The 18,899-nt window shown below is 43.1% G+C and overlaps 1 protein-coding gene across 1 annotated transcript in view; it reads right to left on the bottom strand.

Annotated features, from left to right (window-relative positions):
• The window catches only part of JARID2 (jumonji, AT rich interactive domain 2), a 47,772-nt gene that overhangs the window by 5,363 nt on the left and 23,510 nt on the right, over window positions 1–18,899 (bottom strand). The window contains exons 4-11 of the mRNA XM_010078248.1: window positions 18,222–18,721; window positions 13,258–13,350; window positions 12,715–12,833; window positions 12,496–12,566; window positions 11,549–11,663; window positions 7,866–7,971; window positions 6,872–7,054; window positions 1,474–1,604 (exon numbers count right to left, since the gene is read on the bottom strand). Of these exons, the coding sequence (XP_010076550.1) occupies window positions 1,474–1,604; window positions 6,872–7,054; window positions 7,866–7,971; window positions 11,549–11,663; window positions 12,496–12,566; window positions 12,715–12,833; window positions 13,258–13,350; window positions 18,222–18,721 (1,318 nt within the window). The remainder of the gene's footprint in view (window positions 1–1,473; window positions 1,605–6,871; window positions 7,055–7,865; window positions 7,972–11,548; window positions 11,664–12,495; window positions 12,567–12,714; window positions 12,834–13,257; window positions 13,351–18,221; window positions 18,722–18,899) is intronic.

Genomic DNA, 18,899 nt, shown 5'->3' on the forward strand with positions numbered 1-18,899 from the left:
AAGGCAGAGGGTATTTCCTACGCTGAACTATACAATGCTAGGAGAGCAGGTCGGGTTGGAGCCGAGTGCAAGACAGCAAGCTGGGAGCGAGCTGAGCAGATGGAAGGGGAGAATAAAAAAGCTCACCCCCAGACACAGCTGAAGTTGGGTAGAGAGCCAAGCTAAGCAAATTGCATGGGCAAACCGAGCAACCACGGCAGATCAGGAGAGGAAACAGCAAAAGACACAGAACAAACAAGCAAAAGAAAACAAAGGAAAAAAAAAAATATGGTACAGTGTTCCACTTTGGTTGGGTTTTTTTCAGGTTTTGTTGTTTGGGATTTTGTTCTATACAAGAAGCCACAGGAAGGACCGATATCCTCCAGAGAATTCCAACCTAAGCATAAGAACAAGTTTGAGAACCACTCTGATAGAGGTCGATGTGATGGTCTAACAGCAAGCACCAACATTTCTGTTTCACCTTTCACACTTGCAGACTTTTCCTCTTCAAGGGGAGAGAAAAAAAAAAAAAAAAAAAAGCACTTGGAAGGGATTATTCCCACAGGGGAACCAGCTGCAGGTAAAGCAGTCAGCACACCTCTTTGTATTTCTTTGTGAACACTAAAAACAACACATGGGCTGTCTTCCCCTTCAGTATGTCACTGGAAATTTTCCCAATGAACATGCTAGTTAGTTAAATACAGTTTGTAGATTCCATTCATCAAAACTTTCTTGACATCTCGAGTATCAGTTGTCACAAACTTGAAAGATAGGTAGCAACTACATGGTAGGGAACAAAAGAGAAGATCATTACACAGGAAGCCAGGCAACATTATATTTTCTTTTTTTACCTATCTTAAGAGAAACCCTAAACATGTTTCCTTAATACTGGAGATAAAAAGGAGTATGAAGGTTTTTTGCTTTAAAACATCCAAGTTCTAATGCAAGATATGTTAGCACCCATGCGTAAGCTGCTCAAGTATTCAGTGGTTTAAATCAAGACAACTTTCTGTATACAAAATACCTTCTACAACTGCAGGATAATGATCTTGATGCTGAAGACACGGGTTCCTGGCACAAAACCCATTACAGGTGTGGACAGACAGTGGCTACTGATGCCAAGAGGCTGGAAAGCCGAAGAAAGGTATTTAACTGCTTGGCACCATGTAGCTCACCTAACACATCAGGAGATGTTGACACTCAGCACCAAGAATCAACAAAATAAAAACCCAAGGGAAACTGTAGTTTTAATTCTTTGATGATGCCCAAAATAGGGAATTCTTAGAGTAAGACATCCTAACCATGGGCACTCTCACGTCAGATACAGCCAAGGAAACTGCTTCTTCCACATGGGGCTGTCTTCAAGGATGTTTGCTGGGCTTTTGCTTGGTTAAGTGGGTGCAAGACATGCATCTGAAATGGTTACTTACGTCATCCACCTCTGGAGTCTGTCAATGAAAACAAAATAGGTACAACAAGCCCCCAATTCGTTACCTGAGCTCTCCAAGAAGTGATGATATCGTACTCAGAGTCGGTCCATTTTCCTTTTTTGCTTCTGCTGTTGCAATCTGATAAAGCAACTTTTCCATTGAAAAGGGTTTGGCTATACGTCGTCTCTTCATTTCCTGGGACAGAAATTGCCAGATTAGTCGAGCAAATTTGAAGATAAAAAGTTACGAAGAAGGAATTCAATATAGCAAAAAGCAGCCTCTTGAAACAAGCAAAAGCAAAAGCTCTCCATAGTCTGAATTAAACAAAGCATTTATCGTCCTAACTTACATCCATCCATAGATCAGCATGCAGTTCACTGACATGAAGGAACCAACAAACGCATCAAAATTCTCTCCCTAAAAATTCATTTTTCCTGCGGAGGCCAAGAGGAGTAACCCCATCGCTTAAGCTCAGTAATACACTATTCGCGCTCTCAGCCATCCAGTAAGTTCTGTTCTGACCTGCTCGAAGCCCAGGCCTGCTGTTATTGTGCAGCTTCTAAAACATCAAAAAGACAACAGCTATCAAACCAGGCAGATGTCAGGGAAAAGAGACACCAGGCAAAAGAGGGGGCTTCAGTTCTGCTCAGTTCTGCCTGTTACTGGTTCCTCTCTGTATAAAGCTTTTAAAGGTCTGTCTTTCATTCCTGTCAATACAAACTGAGTGATTCTGGTAGCTTTAACCCTTTTCATAACTCTTACGCAAGCAAATTCCTTAATTTTACTCAGCATTTGGGAAAAGACTATAGAGTTTTCCCAGCCTCTGAAGAAGTAAGTTTTGTTTTATGTAATTGTCTGAAAACTTTCAACTGATGCCAACACTGGAGCACAATGTGATGGTGCCATTTCAGTCAGGAGTTAAGCCACCAAACACCTACTCATCACAAACAAAAATGAAGATTTCTCTTTCAACTTAATTTTTTTCACCCTGTTTTGTAACCCTCATTACATGTTCTTGCCATTTATTTTATCAAAGAAAAGCATTCTTCAGTATTTTAAAACAGACTTCTGTTTGCTTTTGACCTACTGCCTAATAATTTCTTTTAATTACATGTTTCTCATATGTTATGACAGCAAACATAACTATCATCAACCTGCCAATTGTGATCTGATCTTACTATTGTATACGTCTCTTGGTCATTAATTTTCCAGGCTGAGTAGTCCTCTTATATTGAATGCAGAGGCTAATTCATACCTTTAATCATCAACCTCTGCTGTGCTTTTTCTAGTTCCTCTACATTCCTTTTGCAATTAGTGGCTCAGAATCGCACAAGTATTCAAGCCATGGCCATACCAAGAGCCTGCACAGTGCCGTAGCGGTGTTTCTGCTTTGTTCTCTGTTCTCTCCTTGCAATTCCTAACATTCAAGACTTTTTTATTAAACCTCTCCAGGGCACTTGGTCGGCAGCTCTACAGGAATCCAAAAGACCTCTTTTCTCAGTAGCAAGAGCACATTCAGAGCCCATCACTGTGACTGTCAAATTAAGATTATTTTTTACTCCTGAGTCATTTAAAATTTATCAACCCATTTTTCTCATTCAGATCACTCACTATCATGAGATCTCTCTGGAACACCCCACAAGCCATTAGCATCCTCAGTATAAAGGACCAGTTTTGCTGTTCACTTCCCTTCCTAGGTTATTGACGGATACGTTGAACTGTCCTGGTCTTACTACAGATTCCTGAGGAATGCAGAAAGTGACCTCCTCCATGATAAAAACTGACCATTCGTTCCCATCCTCTGCTTCTCTTTAAAGCTGTTGATTTTTTGGTGAGTGAACTTTCCCCCTCAGCCTTTGGCAGGTTAACTTCTTTAAGGGCCTTTTCTGAGGAACCTCACCCAAAGTCTTCCAGAAATGCTCACAGACTGTCAACTGGATCTCCTTGGCCATACGCCCTTCCAAAAGTGTCAAGGCCTTGGGGCCATGACCTTGCTGCAAAAGCCATGATGGTTGCCCCAGACTCATTCTTTTCTACATTTGTTTTTCCTTCTGGCCTTTAGCAGGTTTTTCTTTGAAATCTCTTTTGGGTCTGTGTCCATGTGTATTTACATGCATCTAGCTATAGTGGCTGTTTTATTTGCATTTTCATCTTCTGGACACAAAAGGGATTTTTTGGTCTCATTTCAAACAGACTCCTTTCTCCTGGTGTTTAGCCATGCCAAGTTCAGTGGGGGGTTTGCCTTTTTCAATTTTATTTTTTTTTTGGCTAGGCAATGCGCCTGTGCTGGGAGCCTCTAACACAGCATCTTTAAACAATTTCTGTGCTGCATGAAAGCACTTAACTCTTCTTTCTGTGTTCTCAATTTAACAAGCTGCCTTGCTTTTATGCAAGGCTGTCTTTTGAAATGAAACACCACAGTAGTGGATATTTTGCTTTTTACTGCTCTTTCAAGGTCCTTAATCTCTGCTCACCATCACAGCGCAGCTATTTGATAGCGATGTTTTGAACTGGGCTGCACCACTGCCCAGAAGCTAGACGAGAGTTTCTTCTCATGTGGATTTCCTGACTCCCTGAAGCCATTTATGTTCTGGCATCACACCCCAACACAGCCATCCTAGCTGGAGGCAGCAGACCTGCATTTCTCCCATTACTGTCCCCGCAGCTTCTCCCAGCTCCTTTAGTATAACACGGGCTGGCTCCACACACCATCCAGCATGGCAAAGCAGGAGGAGTGGATGCACAGAGTGATGCAGTTGATGCTGAGGACCCAAACATCCACAGGACGTGTGTGTGTGTAAAGGCGATGGCTTTACTTCACTGCCAGTCCACACCAGTGGTGTTTGGAGAACACAGGGTGCACTCCTGGAGCACCTCTTCCCATTTGATTCCAGCTGAAAGCAGCCGAGCCTGCTCGGGCTAAGACAGCTCTGTGATAAAGACCACGGAAGGGTACCTGTGTGGCATCTTAAAGGTGCATTCCTCACCCAAACTGAAACTTGGGGTGCAGGGAAACATGTAAAGCCCCTGCCAACATCGTGGCTGGACAGTCAGGAGCACAGTGCTAACACCATGCTCCTCCTTTTTAGGATGGGAAGGTCAGCGCACAGGGATTGTCACTGGTGACAGAGTGCAGCCTGGCTTATTTGACTGTAAGCTCTCTTCTGTGTGCAGCAGGGCTAATCCTACTGCAGGACTAATCCCATCCTTCCTACGTACTTCTGCCTCTTGTGTTATGGTACCAGCCAAGGCTCTTCTTTCCACCAAGCTTCTGGTAGTCCCTAAATGACCAAAGCCCTCCTTTAAAACCAGACCTTCCTTCTTATTTCCAAACCTCCAGACCAGCATGCATTCCTTTAGTCCAATATTCTCTGTTTCCTAAATGAGTTTTGCTGACTTTGCCCGATGCCTTATTCGAGGATATGGAGTTACCCCTTGGCCATTCCAAACGCACACCCTTCCACCACACCTGTAAACCTTCTCCTTGTCCTTAGTTTAAAATTTCAAGAGCCTTTAGGGTGTTTTTTAAAAGCCAGCAACCTGGATCCAACGTATGGTTTAGGTGAAACCTATCTGTCCCTGTACACAGGCTTTATATAAACTCTTTTATTCCAACAATTATCCCAACTCCTTATAAACTGAAATCAAGGCCATTTCAGATGCAGAATTTCATTTTTCCATATATTAAAGGAGATTGCGCAGTCATTCAATACATGAAATGAAACAATATTGTTTAGTAATATAAAGAGAGTCACTATAAAAAAATCAGGTCACAGTATCACAGAATGGAAACAAAGTGAATGTGTCAAACAGCTGAAAACTGTCAATATTGCTGTCAAGAATGGACAGACAGGAAGGTACAGTTGTTTGTCAGAGAGTTCATTAACAGTCCAAAAGGGGAATCTTGCTCATTACACAGAATGTCTCACAACGTCTTGTGCTCGTGCAACCTCCCCCCCACCCCTCACGCTTCATCTGCGACACCCCGGAAAAGCACAATCCCAGCCAGCCTTGGAAAATGGCCAAGTGGCTCAGCAAAATGAAGGAGCCAAGGAAGAACTTCCAAAATTTAAGGGAGTTAAGAACATAGGATAGTTTAAGGAAAGAAGAGAAGGAAGGAAAAAAAAAACCAACAGGAAAAGAACAATGCAGTACGTGTTTCCAGAGTTATTTTGATACCAAGACAAATCTGTGGTTCTTGTAAAGTTCACGAGAGCTGTGACTTCAGTTTCCAAGGTAGGCTATCATAGATTGGGATCTGCTGGATTTTCAGTCAGCTTACATTTACCCAGTGCAAAGCTCTTACAAATTAATCGAAAGAAACTGTTCTTCAGAATTTGAGGCACCAAAAAGAGCTTTTTAATTACTGCATAGTGACTTCTGTCTCTTACAGGAGTGGCATTTTCACAATATCAAGTGTTCAGCAGAGCAATAAATACAGCACAGGGAGTTCATATAAGTGTGTACCCTTAGACAGAAAAGGTTAGCTCAGGATTCTCAGTCCTTACCTACACACATATACAATTCCCACCTTCCTCCAAAATAAATCTGTAATAAAATAACCTTTTATTTCAAACTAAGTTAATATACAGTTAGTATAACCAGGCTGGAAAAATTCCATTAACCCTAAAGAACCAAAACCTAACTGTGGACGTAGTACATTTAATTACTTACTTACCAGTTGGTCTGAAGTTGTAAATGGTAATTTACTAGTGGCTTAGCTATAAAACACTACCAAAATAGCGTCTGTAACCCATAGTGTATTTAAGGAGGTTGGGAACACAATTAGTGACAGATACTCTTTGTCCAAGAACAGAGAAATGTAGCCAAAGTCATGATAATCTGGCAAATTCACCTGTTTGTTTCTGCAGACAACCTGCCTCAGCTGGGTGAAAAGGGAACAGAAAGTTTGTTTTATTTACAGCTTAGTATGGGATGGGCTGGTCAGGGAATTTTCTAGTCAAATTGAAAAACTGCCCTGATCAACAGCTTTTCCTGAATGAAGGGGCAGAGAAAGACGAGCAGTACAGCTGTATTCACTGACTCTGCCTATCATAGGAGCTAACAAGCACAGTTATTCAGATATTTGCACCTGAGATTCTAATGTTCTAGAAAACATCACTTCAAAAAAAATTAGTAAGCGTAATACAATATATTATCATTAGCTCTGAAGGGATTTGTTTAAAAGCTTCCTTGCAAACTGGTCTGCAGGCATAACAATATTCTGAATTTTTCAAATATACATAGTTTTTAGCTATCAATTATCACCTCCGTTGCTTTTCTGAAAACACTCGATCATCTTATCCCTTGCAGAACTTTTTCCTTTGTTTATTTAATAGTCCACAAAAAATACACGGAGTTGTACTAGTCTCCCAATACTATCAAATCCTGGAATGTCTGGTTTGCTGTCGTTTGAGATGGCAGGGCTGTGAATCCATTTGAACTCCTTTTTCTCAACTTACCTTGGCTGTTTTAAAACCCATGCTTGTCCACTGGGTGGTAGCAAAGTGCACTGTTTCCGAAACACTATAGCCACAACACACTTTAGACACAAAGGATCCAGGAAAACAGACAACAAACTGCCCGCTCTGCTGTACAGTACGGTGCACCCTGATCCCCTCCTTACACAAGATTTCTGGGGAGATCTAGAAAGACAGAAAAGAAAAAAAAAATCAGAACTTTCTTTTACAGTGAGATCCCCTTTGTTGCCGAGTCTGCCACATGCTACTTGTTGTGGAGCTCAGCTTTGTTCACTTTTTCTCTTCCCTTCTGCATATGCTGAAGCTGAGTGTTTGAAGTGAGAGTTGCAGAAGTGGCTCTTTTGAAACCCAAGAGTTTAAACTTTCACCTGCCAAACACTCTCCAACACAAAGCCTCAAAACAGTCCTATCTGCTACTACAGAGAGTAACGCAGCCCATTCAGTAGAGCTTTTCAGGCAGACCTGGCATTGAATCCCCCCTTCCTGCTACACTGCTGGTAGAGATGTGAACATGGAGAGCTGAGGGAGTTGTATTTGTTGTGGACTCCCAAATTTATACTTAAATCCAGTAAACTGAAATTGTTATTCATAAAATAAACAAGGGAGCCAAAACCACTTTGAAATCCTTCTAAGTATTATAATCCTTCTCATATCCATGCTGGCATCATAAAATGTCAATCAAGGCAGATTATCTGATTACAAAACACTCCCTTTGTGAGGTTAAATACATTATGGACACTATTAAAAATGGACATTTATTGCACTGTCACATTTATTTTTATTTCAACACTAATGTGTGAGCCTTGTTAGAAAAAATGCCATGGGGGTAAACGCTGTAAGTAGAAATCAGCCAGATTTAATAACAACCTCTGCATCGTTGCGGTGTAAAACAAAACCAAAATAAATCTCCAACCAACCAGCCTTCTGATTAGCCTTGGGCTCTCGAAGGGGAATGCCTCTCCCAGCGTTAACCTACCATTACGTTACTTTCAAGCATTTCCAGCCCTGGAGTGCCATTGGCTTGCAGCAGGGTATGTACCACATCATCAAGTTTGTTCTCCTCCGCCGCAGGAATGCAATACCTGTTGTTTTGTCAGAGGAAAAGAGAAAGATTTACTGGGGAGTAAATAACGGTCTGCAGCTACACAGTAACAGGCAATTCAGACCTGGATATTGAACAAAAGAAAGAAATTAAACACAGGCTTTCCCACGCAGTTCTTTTTGGTAGAACACTGAGGATTCACGGAAAGCTGTTCATGTAGACTCAGTCTGATGGCGTTCACTAGATGCCAAAGGACACAAAATCCCCAAAACAGAAATGTGAATATACTGAGTGCTCTGTCGAATCAGAGGAGAGAAATCAACGAGAGAATGATGTTCATTTTAATGGCACCAAAACAGCTAATTATGGGCAGAAGTTTGCATCTCGTGAGCACCCATATATATTCTCTGTTATCATAAATGGTTGTATTCATTACCTGTGCATCAACCAAAGGATCTTTTTATTTAGTAACATTTTCTACTCATAACAATCAAGAAACCACAAATCACTTTGACTGTTGGTACACAGAGTAGCCCAAGACCTTCTTGCCTTACTTATTAAACAAGTCCCACATCCCTTCTCCCCCTTGCAACAAAAGAAAGATCTGACTAAAAGCAACCAGAGCAGCAAAAGAGGGAAAACAGTGCAAGCCCTGGGATTCCCAAATGTGCCTTGAGTTGCTGCCATGCTGTGACGTTATTTGGATTTGTTACATACGCTCAGGCAAGTAAAAAGCATCTCCAGATTCATCATGACTTAGCAATTCACTTTAAGCAAGGAGAGCTCACCCTGGAGCCCATCTGCCCCCAGCACCACACACACACACACACACACACACACACAGAGATTTTTCCAAACTTGGCAACAAGAGAATGAATCTGGAATGAATCTCATGATGACTTTGATTTGTCTTTGTTAATCTTCAAGCCAAGAGCCAGAAGAGATGACAGTATCTACTCGTGCAGCCCATTGTAGCCACAATAAGGGCTCTAATGAGCTGCTTGCTCAGGTGCACACAGACTGATTCCTTATATATATACTGACCATGATTAGGACCTTGCTAAGAAATCCTAGGGTTATAGAGAGGTGAAGTGGAAGAACTTCATCTTGATAAGGATCAAGTCCTAACAGCATGCAGTCCTTCACCAGATGGGCACAGGAGAAAGCCCAGGAAGGATGTGTGAAGAGGAGGAGCAGCACAGAAGGGCATGGGATGAGCCAGTACTGGCAGAACTGGGGGGAATGGAGATCCTTTGCAACTGGGGCATATGCTGCAATTTCACTCACTCGCAATTCTTCATAGATCTATAAAAATGGGAAGCGAGCAGCCAGGATAGACTTCTGAGCGTCTTGGACAGAACAAGATTTTCTTCTTTCTTTTAATGGGCACTGAGGATCCCTCCTGAATAAAAAGGTGAGGTCACTGACCTCTACGCTGCCTGAAAATTGCCTTCTCGCCTGTCTGCTCTTCAGGAGGTAAAACCTGAGGGACTAGACGCTGACCTGAGCAATCTGCAGGTAAATGAAGCACCACTGATTTTAGCACCACCGGGATCTGTCCTCGGAAGAGAAGATTTCTGGATGCTGGATGGACTTTGCAAGATGGAGGAGAGCTTTGGTGCCTGGTGGCCTGCTTTGTTATCACTGAAGCAGCCACTGAAAGCAATGCTGTCAGGGTTACTCCAGATACTATGCCAGACCTAGAGTTATTAAATTAATCTTTTCCTCAATAAAGATGGGTATTTTACTGCAATATTAAAAGTCATAATGAGTTAATAATGAATACTAGCCTGACACTTCAGCCTGGCAGCCTTGCCAAAGAATAGCTTTTACAAACAAGGAATTTTGCTTCTTCCTTTTTATGAGCTATTGCTGCTTACTATCCCTGTTTCACCATCACAAGTACACCTGAAGCTATGTACTCCTCTGTAGAAGTCAGCCCAACAAGAAAAAGCAAATGGCTTCTTTGGTTTTATTCTTCTTGCCTTGGAAAAAGCAGAAATAGCTGCCTTTCCTAAAACTCTGGCTGCATTCAAGCTTTTTCAATCCCAAAAGGCACACGTCTTGACATGCACAGTATGAAGAGTGGCCTCAGAAATTAATTAGGGGATTCTTGAATGCCTTCTGTTCGAAATTTACTGCTGTTTAAGACTAGATGAATGTCATAGAGAAAAACAGAATCACCTAATGTTGAGAAAAACGTAGCTTGCTCAGCAATTTGTCCTGATAGTATATTATTATAAAAGATTACAGACTTCTGATTCACAGAAGAGGGAGAGGAGGAGCCGTGAAATGCCCATGACAGAAAGTTACAAACTCCCAGGTCTGCACCATAATTCAGGGTTTACCTTTACCACTTGGTATGATCTCATACAGAACATTTCTCCAACTTAAAATATTTAGAGAGAGGAGCTCCTGCTTTAATGGTTTCCTCTAAGATTTCAAATCCCTTTGTCTGGGCCATGTGCTTTCCCAGTGACAGCTGGGTCAGAACCCCTGGCATCATTAGTAGCTGAGAAACTTGGGAGTTAAAGGTAATGGCCAAAGGACACACTTTGTATGGGAATGAAGAGCAGTTGACTCTGCCACTGCCACCACCTTCTGGATGCAAAGGGGCCTTCTGCGGGCACACTGAGCAAAGAGCCAAAGGCTCCCATGGTTCCGAGTTCCATAAGGGACCTGCTGGAACTGCTGAGAGGGAACCAGCTCCTCACCTTTGCAGGGGAGGCACTATTTGAGTAACTTTTCTTCTCTGTTTATTGCATTTTCTCTGACCAAGAAACAGAATTACATTGCTTATCATTCATTGTTCTCACTGACCATCCTCTTGGGTAATAACACCAATATCACAGGAACACGTCAGAAAGGCACGTGACATGCCAGCACCTGCTTCCTCTAATCCCTCCATCAGCTGTTGTACTTCCATTGCAATCCAACTCAGCATCATCTGTAGAAGTACCCACGCACTGAATTCAGGAAGGATTCTCCACATTCAAACCCATTTAGAAGCTGAGTGTTAAAGTCTATTGGCATGATGTGCCTACAAAATACGAAATGTAGCTAGCAACTAACTGGTGATGTCCACACTGAGGCACTAGAATGATGTGTGCATTCATATTTAAAATCATTATCATACAATAATGAAAAACTTAATAGGAGAGAAAATACTAGGGAGCTGGTAGGTACAGAGTTCAAGATTTTACGTAAAATAAGAAGGCAGTGCCTACTTAGTCAGGCATGGATTCAGTCAGTTTACAAGTGGAAACATGGAGCTAACTTGACAAGGGTCGCTCTGTCAGCCTAAGGAAAACCTGCCTTGACTAGCTGTCATTTGGCTTCCATGTCACGAAAACTTTCCATTATGTCAAACAGAAACAGTTTATTGATGAATATCTCAGAATAGAGTGTGGAAGATCAAGTGAAACTTTTCTTCCAGGAAAGGGTGTTTCATCACTTACGTTTACCCTACATTTTCCCATTAAAATGGTCATCATGCACACTGGACCTTCTAGGTGAGATTCATTCATGTAAAAGGTCCTACACAAGCTGCTGTTAACACCAGCCTACAGAGAGCCACTGCAGCGAACACAAAGAAAACAAACCGCAGGAATACCTACCAAATGCAATCAGCACCAGTGTGTAAGTAGTCAATGTATGGAAGGTGATTTTGGTCTCGAGACCAGCATGAGGTAGAAAAGACCATGCCAATATTTAGCCAAGGAATTGTCACTCCTAAAACAAAGAGATTGAAAATTAGTTTTCAGTAACTGCAGTTTCAAATTAAGACAGTTTGAGAGAGCATTTCAGTTGAAAATCTTACTCTACCCATAAGCTGACCCGTAAGTTTTAAGGCTTCCTACCAGAGTGAATAATTCACAAAGAATAATTTAACATATTCAGCATTTTCTACTAATATGTATCAGCCAATTCAAGTGCCCTTGAACATATTTGTTTTCTACTAGCTGTAAAAATTTTTATTCTTTAGTGAATTTACAAATACCAGTAATTCAAGCTCAGTGCCGTCGATCAGAGGAAGCTGCTTCATGTTGTCGAGCGTACACATACTTGTACACATGTATCTTGGTTCCCAACTGGTTTGTTCAGACCCACCACCCGCACAGGAGACTGAACTTTGCTTTCAGCTAACTTTTCTACCAGTGAACTGCAAAGGCACATATGCAGCTGGAGCACTCAGGACAATTCATTTAGAAAAGGTCTCTGCTGCTTTGCCTAGCACTACAGCCTACGTTTGCAAGTAAGGAAGTTGAAGGGCTCTTTGCTCCTCTGACACAAAGCAAGAACACTGATGTTCTGGCAACACCAGAAAGGGATACTGCAAGCACAACTGGTTCCTTCCAGGTATACGGTCTCAACTATTCATTAATTCTTAATCTGCACACCTGCCTGCATTCCTTTAAACACCACCTGCTACAGAAAACCGTGTGTCTACCCGGTTGGACGGTGAACAGAGGAGCCAGAAAGAGGGAGAAGACTTTGGTGACTACACCACCATGTTTAGAAGACAATTACACCTGCTGGCAACATAGAAAAGAGACTTTCTTACCAGGCACAGCACCAAGATGTCGCAGGATGGATCCTGTATTATTAGGAAGGACTGTGAGGTTCCACCCATGCCTGTTGAAGGGGCGACACAGAGGCAGACACATGTCAGCGCCGTGTCCCCAGCACCACGCTGCCCTGCCAGCCCCGTGCCCCCACCTCCACGCAGCACAAAGGTGCAGCTAACACGAGCCAACAGAGTGGGTGGATTTGGTGATCTTACCTTGAAAATGGTTCAGATTTTCCCACAGGAAAGCCGCTCCCGTGGGTGTTGGTATCTACTTTTCCACAATGCACTGCTACGTGGCAATCTTTCTGTTCCACTATCCGCCAATATTCTTGCTGCAGTAAGAGAAAGCGATAATGCATTTTTAATTCACTGAACGAGGTCTCTCTCATTACAATGTAAATGCCAGAAATTTACAGGGCTTTCATAACCTCAAAGTTATTCAACACTGCTTAAAAATAAGAATATAAATACTTGAAAGTAATAATGAATTGGGAAGACAGAATTGAGATCTTCTTGGCTCCTGTCCTTCAGCACATGACAGATTAAGACTTCTTCCTCTCCCTCAGTTCATCAACACCTTTACTCAAAATGTCAAAAAAATTTAAAACGAAGAACAGAATCAGTACCATGTCTATCTAACCATTTATTTTTCTCCCACACTAGACAGCCTTAAACTGCTTACGGTAATGCCTGAACATCAGCTATACTGAAATCACCATCCTCAATCCCTTTTACCACCCCTTGTGTTGGCCTCACCTCTACTTCAGCTACCGTAGGCTCCTTCGTGAAGCACATGTTCATTATGTTTCGTGCTGTTCGGTAGAAGGTTGTTAAAGAAACAGACCTACCCTGTGGAAAAAGAAAATACAATTAAAAAGTGAAAATAAAAAGAAAAACCGTGCCTCCATTCCCCCTGGCCTCACTCTTTTCCTTACATGCTTCATTCCAGATCACAACAGGGGAAAGAGGACAATGTCTCCACGACTCGTGTGGATCTAAAGCTCATTTCTTATCTGAGGGAAAATACCTCAAAAGATACAGAAATTTAATCACATCAAATCACCAAACCAACCATCTAAAAGGCCAACTGAGCGTTCCCAGAAGGCTGCGTACACTGCTTTGTCCAGCACAACACCGTGTTTGATAAATACAGAAGATGGACGTGGCCCAGCTTTCTACAACAGATTGCAACAGACCCAGAAGGCGATCCTACCCGTGTGTTACAATCAAATCCAATACGTGATCAAAGATTCACGTGCCTACAGTCTTTACACACAGAGAAACAGGTGAAAAAGACTTAGGAAATTCACAGAAACATTCAGCATCCAACTAGTATTGTATGGGATGGAAGGGGGTCACAAAAAATAAGAGTTTACCAAGATTACCGTAATCACCTGCTTACAAAAACTAGTTACGCTCAATTCAACAAATGCAGTTCAAATGCAAGGAATCAGGACCTGTTATTACAGGGCTGAGAAATGTAAAACTCAGTAAAATTGCCAAGAGTGCCCTCTTTCCAGCACTGCTGCAGAAACTGTATGAGAAGAGGATCTGACTTGGTTTTCTGCTTGAGCTATACCCAAGTTTCTGGATATCTGCTTTCATGCATACCTATGATCCCAGATGCTCTGGGAAGCATCCTCTGAAGGCAGGAGCATGAGAACCCGCTTGCTCCTTTCAGCCAGAGTTACCGGTATTCCCGGTCGGGGGCAGCCCTATCGCCCTCTCCCCCCAGGGCAGAAGCAGCATCCCGGGAAGCTGTGAGCCACGGGAGCTGGCAGGTGCCACGCTAACTGCTGTGGCCATACAGGTTTGTGGGCACCGCTGCAGGCAGAGACTAGCATTGCTCTGCAAATGGGAAGTTGAAAATATCTTTGCTCCCTTTGCCAGATCTCCTGCTCCCTTCCTCTAGCTCCCATCGTGTCCGCTGGTTGCCCATCTGAGCAACCACAGACTGAAAAACTCCAGGTAAATGAACGTTTTATTACTCAGACGATTACCTTTCTAGTTTTTTCAATTATGAAACAGAGCTGCCAAATCACCTCAGTCTTGTCTTGTGTTTAATTTATTTAAGAACTATGCCCAAGAGTAAACTAGAAACAACTCTCCAAGCAGCTTTTCCCCCAGAGGCCAAGTCTATCGCTTTGCCATGCTCCTACGGTTGTAACACTGTCACTTGTTTAATTGAATGCAGCATAATTAGCTATAACAGAAAACTTTTGTGAAATGCCCAGGGCCTGGGGCCCTCTGATTGCCATAAACTTCAGAGTTGGATGCTCTGCAATACAATAAGCAATTTCCTTCATCTTTTAATGCCCTCGTGAATCATTTATGGAGGCAGCCTTTAACAACAAAACCTCTGGTAAAAGGCAGGGCCTGCACCAACAGTCGCCACGCTTCAGAATAGATTTCACCGCTCACAAACCAACACGTGCTCTGCAGCAGCTCCCTCATTTCACTTATTTGCGTCTTCCTCTCATCTTATTCAGAAAAATAAGAATAAGGACTCATCTTCCATGATGAACCATGTCTGTCCAATTTTCAGATAAAAAGAGAAAGTGGAAAACTTGAACGGTTTAGCCCTTTAAAACTTATATACCCATTTCTTCCTCTATCAAGAATTTGGTATCCTTTTAGTCTCCTAAAAGTTGTAACACAAATTAAACAGTTATGGGGTGGTTGTTTTGGGGGTTTTTGTTATTGTTTTTTTTAATCTCGGGGATCTCATAAAATTTTCTAATACCAACTCAGAAAATAATTTAAAATGCTGTAATGGAGCATTTTAACCAGAACAAAAAATTAATTGCTAATGACTAAAATACCCTTTTCTACGCCTTCAAAAATGCCTCAACATTTCAACAACTGTCCTGAGAGCTTCATGCTACTGAGCAGAGTCTCTGTTGCTGCGACAATACGACAGAGGAAGGTTTAAGGAACAAATTTTCCTATTTCCTCCCCTGATTCTTCTCCATGGCCTCTCCGTCGGCCGTCAGAGCCAACCCAGAGCATCAGCACCACCACCAATCCTGGAGGGAAAGCACAGAGAAGGACACTGCAACACTACAAATGTTAAAGACATTAAAGCAGCCATCAATATGAGCAGAAAAGAGATTTCACAATAGTCACAGGCAGGAAGGAGGGACGCCTGCTAAGCAGCATCCAAAAATGTCGAGTCCCCGGCTGAAGAGGGCTCAGCATGGGATTTCTGGGACGGTTTCATGTGAGGGCTGGCAAAACTTGTCTTGGGGTTTTTTTCTGCGTGTCCCTCTAACAGGTCTGCTAATAAGCCATCAGTTTGCTCTGTATGGTAACAAATGCTGTTCTCAGTCAGCTCCAGTACAGATTTTTAAAATATTTTCAGAGCTAAAGCTGGGGAAAAAAAAGAGAAGGGTGAAAAATTTTACAGCAGATCCTTCTTTGATGACAGCAGCTTACTTCACATACTTACAAACGACAATATTTTATTAGCCAGGTAGAAGAGCCATGCGTTGAGGAGTGAAGCAGGCGAGCGCAGCAGGCTGCAGCACACGCTTAAAAGCACAGCAGGCCTTGCAGCCTGGAAAGGAGGAACACTGAAAATAATTTGGGAGCCCTGGCAGAAAGTCAGCCAAGCACAAAGGAGATTTACTCTAACCTTCACATGCGATACGGTGGTAACTGCTCCTGGAAGACTGGATGTCTCTTTCTAAAAACACGTTCCAGCTCGAGCACATGCCGACTGCAGGAATTACTGTGCAAAATCCTAAATGTATGGCCTGTCCATGGCCTGAAGTATAGACCTTATGGGCTGAGCTGGACCACAGCCATATGATCATGATGTTCTCCTCCAGCCCTCGATCTATTGACCTGGGCATTCATCAGCGGGGTGGGTTGGTGGAGTTTTTTGTTTGGTTTGTGTGTGCTTTTTATTTTTTCATTAGAATTAGCAATGTCCTTTAGAAACCATTACAATCCCATGATCTGTAGAAGCTGTAGTATGAGGATGTGTTCTGTTAAACATATCTCAGATTTTTCTCAGAAACACGTTAACAGGTAAAGAACACCCCCCTTCACAGACACGTGCACGGAAGGATACCATCACTCAAGAAAAGCAGAGGATGCAGGATTAAAAGACTTGGTTCACAAAATGCCATGAAGCACCCTCTGCTTAAATCTGTAAGCCAGCACCACCTCACCTCAGTCTTATTAAAAAGCCTGGTGATGAACTATAGTCATTTCACAAGTCTTGTGGGTTACTCCGGTGCATCAAGCTTGTTGCATAATTTCTTATTTCTCCGTCTTGAGGCTTTGTCTAAGTGACACAACTAGCTCTCATGCATCAGTCCTTCTACAGGGCTTCCCCCCAGGTGCTGTGAAAATGAAGCTACGCACCTCTCTTCGCACTCATCAGTACTGATGCTGTCAGTACTGCCAGTGTTTTTTGGGCAGCATCAGTGATTTGGGAGCTCTCAGCCCTTTGTGGTAAAGGTCTGGGGCTCAGTGGACTCAGGCTGGTTATAGTAGCTGCACTTTGCTTGCTTGCCTCTTTTTTTTTTTTTTTTTTTTCCCCTAAATCTGATTAGGCTACTTCTCAAAAATCCCAATTTTGGTTTTTCAGTTACTTTGCATCTTCTAAACTTTAACTCGGGACTTGCACTGGAAAAGAAAATAGTGGCATTTCCCCACTAAGTTTGAGGTCATTCATACAGCAGTCAGGGTAAGCTGTATCGAATTTTTCATTTATCATTAAGCACGGGATATTAAGCACAGAAACGCCATTTCACTATTCACAAATGCTGCTGGCATTAGATAAGCTTCTCTCCAACAGCAGCACAGCAAAGAGACTGCTTTTCAAAGGTGGGATTGAGGCTGAAGTCCCTGAGTAAAATAATTTTTGGGCTGACAAATCGTAACAGGCTGCAAAAGAAACCCAAAGCAAGCTTTTAAAGCTCAAGTCATGAGCTCATGCAGTCCCTAAATAGCTTAACAATAAGCCACTTTGGGCTATCTGGCTTCATTTCCTGGTGATGGAAGTGAGATTGGAAGGGGAAGAACAGTGTATTCCTTGACTGGGCACAGACACTCAACACTATATTCCTCTCGGAGCACAGCTACAGAATTCAACGTAACTGCACTGCGAGCAGCAGCGCCAAGTCCTGCTCCAGAGCAGGAGACTGCCAAATAAAACAGTGAAAGAGTCAGCATTCCTTCGTAAATGGACGTACTTGGTATGTGGAGGACTAGGCGTCCATGTGACTGGTAGTGCTGAGCAAAATATTGTTTGCATTGCAAATTGCCCTTTCTAAATGTAGTAGTATTTCTAGTGATGTTAGTTTTGATGTGGAGCACGACTTCACAACAGACTTGCAAGGAGCAGGAATAAGAAAACAGAACATTACTTTAAACGTCACTAGAAAATGAAAAGAAAAACAGTGTCTGCAAGGATAATTGGGCAGAACTATTCAGGGAAGCTCTCACAGAGACAAAAAGGGGCAGAGCCCGGTGCATCTTGTTATGACAGTGACACCTTCCAGCTTTTCCAGACATCCTACGAGAGCCAGGCAGACCAGGATAAAGCCACCAGAGCACCCAGCTGCAATAGCCGCTGGCTGTACTGCTGCCGTGGGGGTGGCACTGCAGCCCATCAGCCCCCACAGCCTGCTGGGTTTGCACCCCGATGCCACCCAGACAACAGCATCATCAGTTCTGCAAAACAAAATCATCAGAGCCCCCCTTGTTACCTTGTATATACACTTGTGTAAGTCGCTAAGAACTCCCTCCTCCTCCTCCTCGTCCTCCTTCGTGGTCTCCTTTTCCTGAGCAAAGAGCCGCCGCCTGCCCGTCTTCAGTGGGACGTCGACCTCTTTTAACTTGTTGCGGAAGCCGTTTTTGTGAACCACGCCGTTGATGAGTCCGTTTTTGGGCTCAAACCGGGGCAAGGAATGGAACTTGTAGGCATTCTCCGAATGTCCCTCCAAAGGTCCTTTCCTCTTCTCCAAGATTTCCTTTTCCAGCAAGACCTCCTTCTCCAGTTTCTTGTGCTCCTCGGGGGAGAGGGAGTCATAGGAGAGCAAGTACTGGCAGTAGGCTTCTTGCAGCTTGGCCAGCCTGTCCTGTGCAGTTTTGGGGATGCGCAGCATGTCTGCCAGCTTGTTCCATTTCTTGAGGTCAGTCACTTGCTGCATCCCCCCCATCTCGTTGATCAGCTGGACGAAGCAGGCCAGGTCGAGCTCGCAGCCTCCTGGTATCCACGTGTGCCAAGCAGCAGAGGAGGGAAAGGGAAACACAGCAGCAGGTTAGGAAAGCTGCAGGAGGCTCGCATCAAGCGTGCTACCAGGCTGGGCACCTATGAGATGTGCCACCTGTACAGTTCCAGTGACCTGGGCACCAGAGCAGGATTGTCCCTATCTCGTACACTT

The sequence above is a fragment of the Pterocles gutturalis genome, unplaced genomic scaffold (genome assembly GCF_000699245.1).
Source record: "Pterocles gutturalis isolate BGI_N339 unplaced genomic scaffold, ASM69924v1 scaffold40983, whole genome shotgun sequence".
In the NCBI taxonomy this organism is placed as follows: Eukaryota; Metazoa; Chordata; class Aves; order Pterocliformes; family Pteroclidae; genus Pterocles; species Pterocles gutturalis.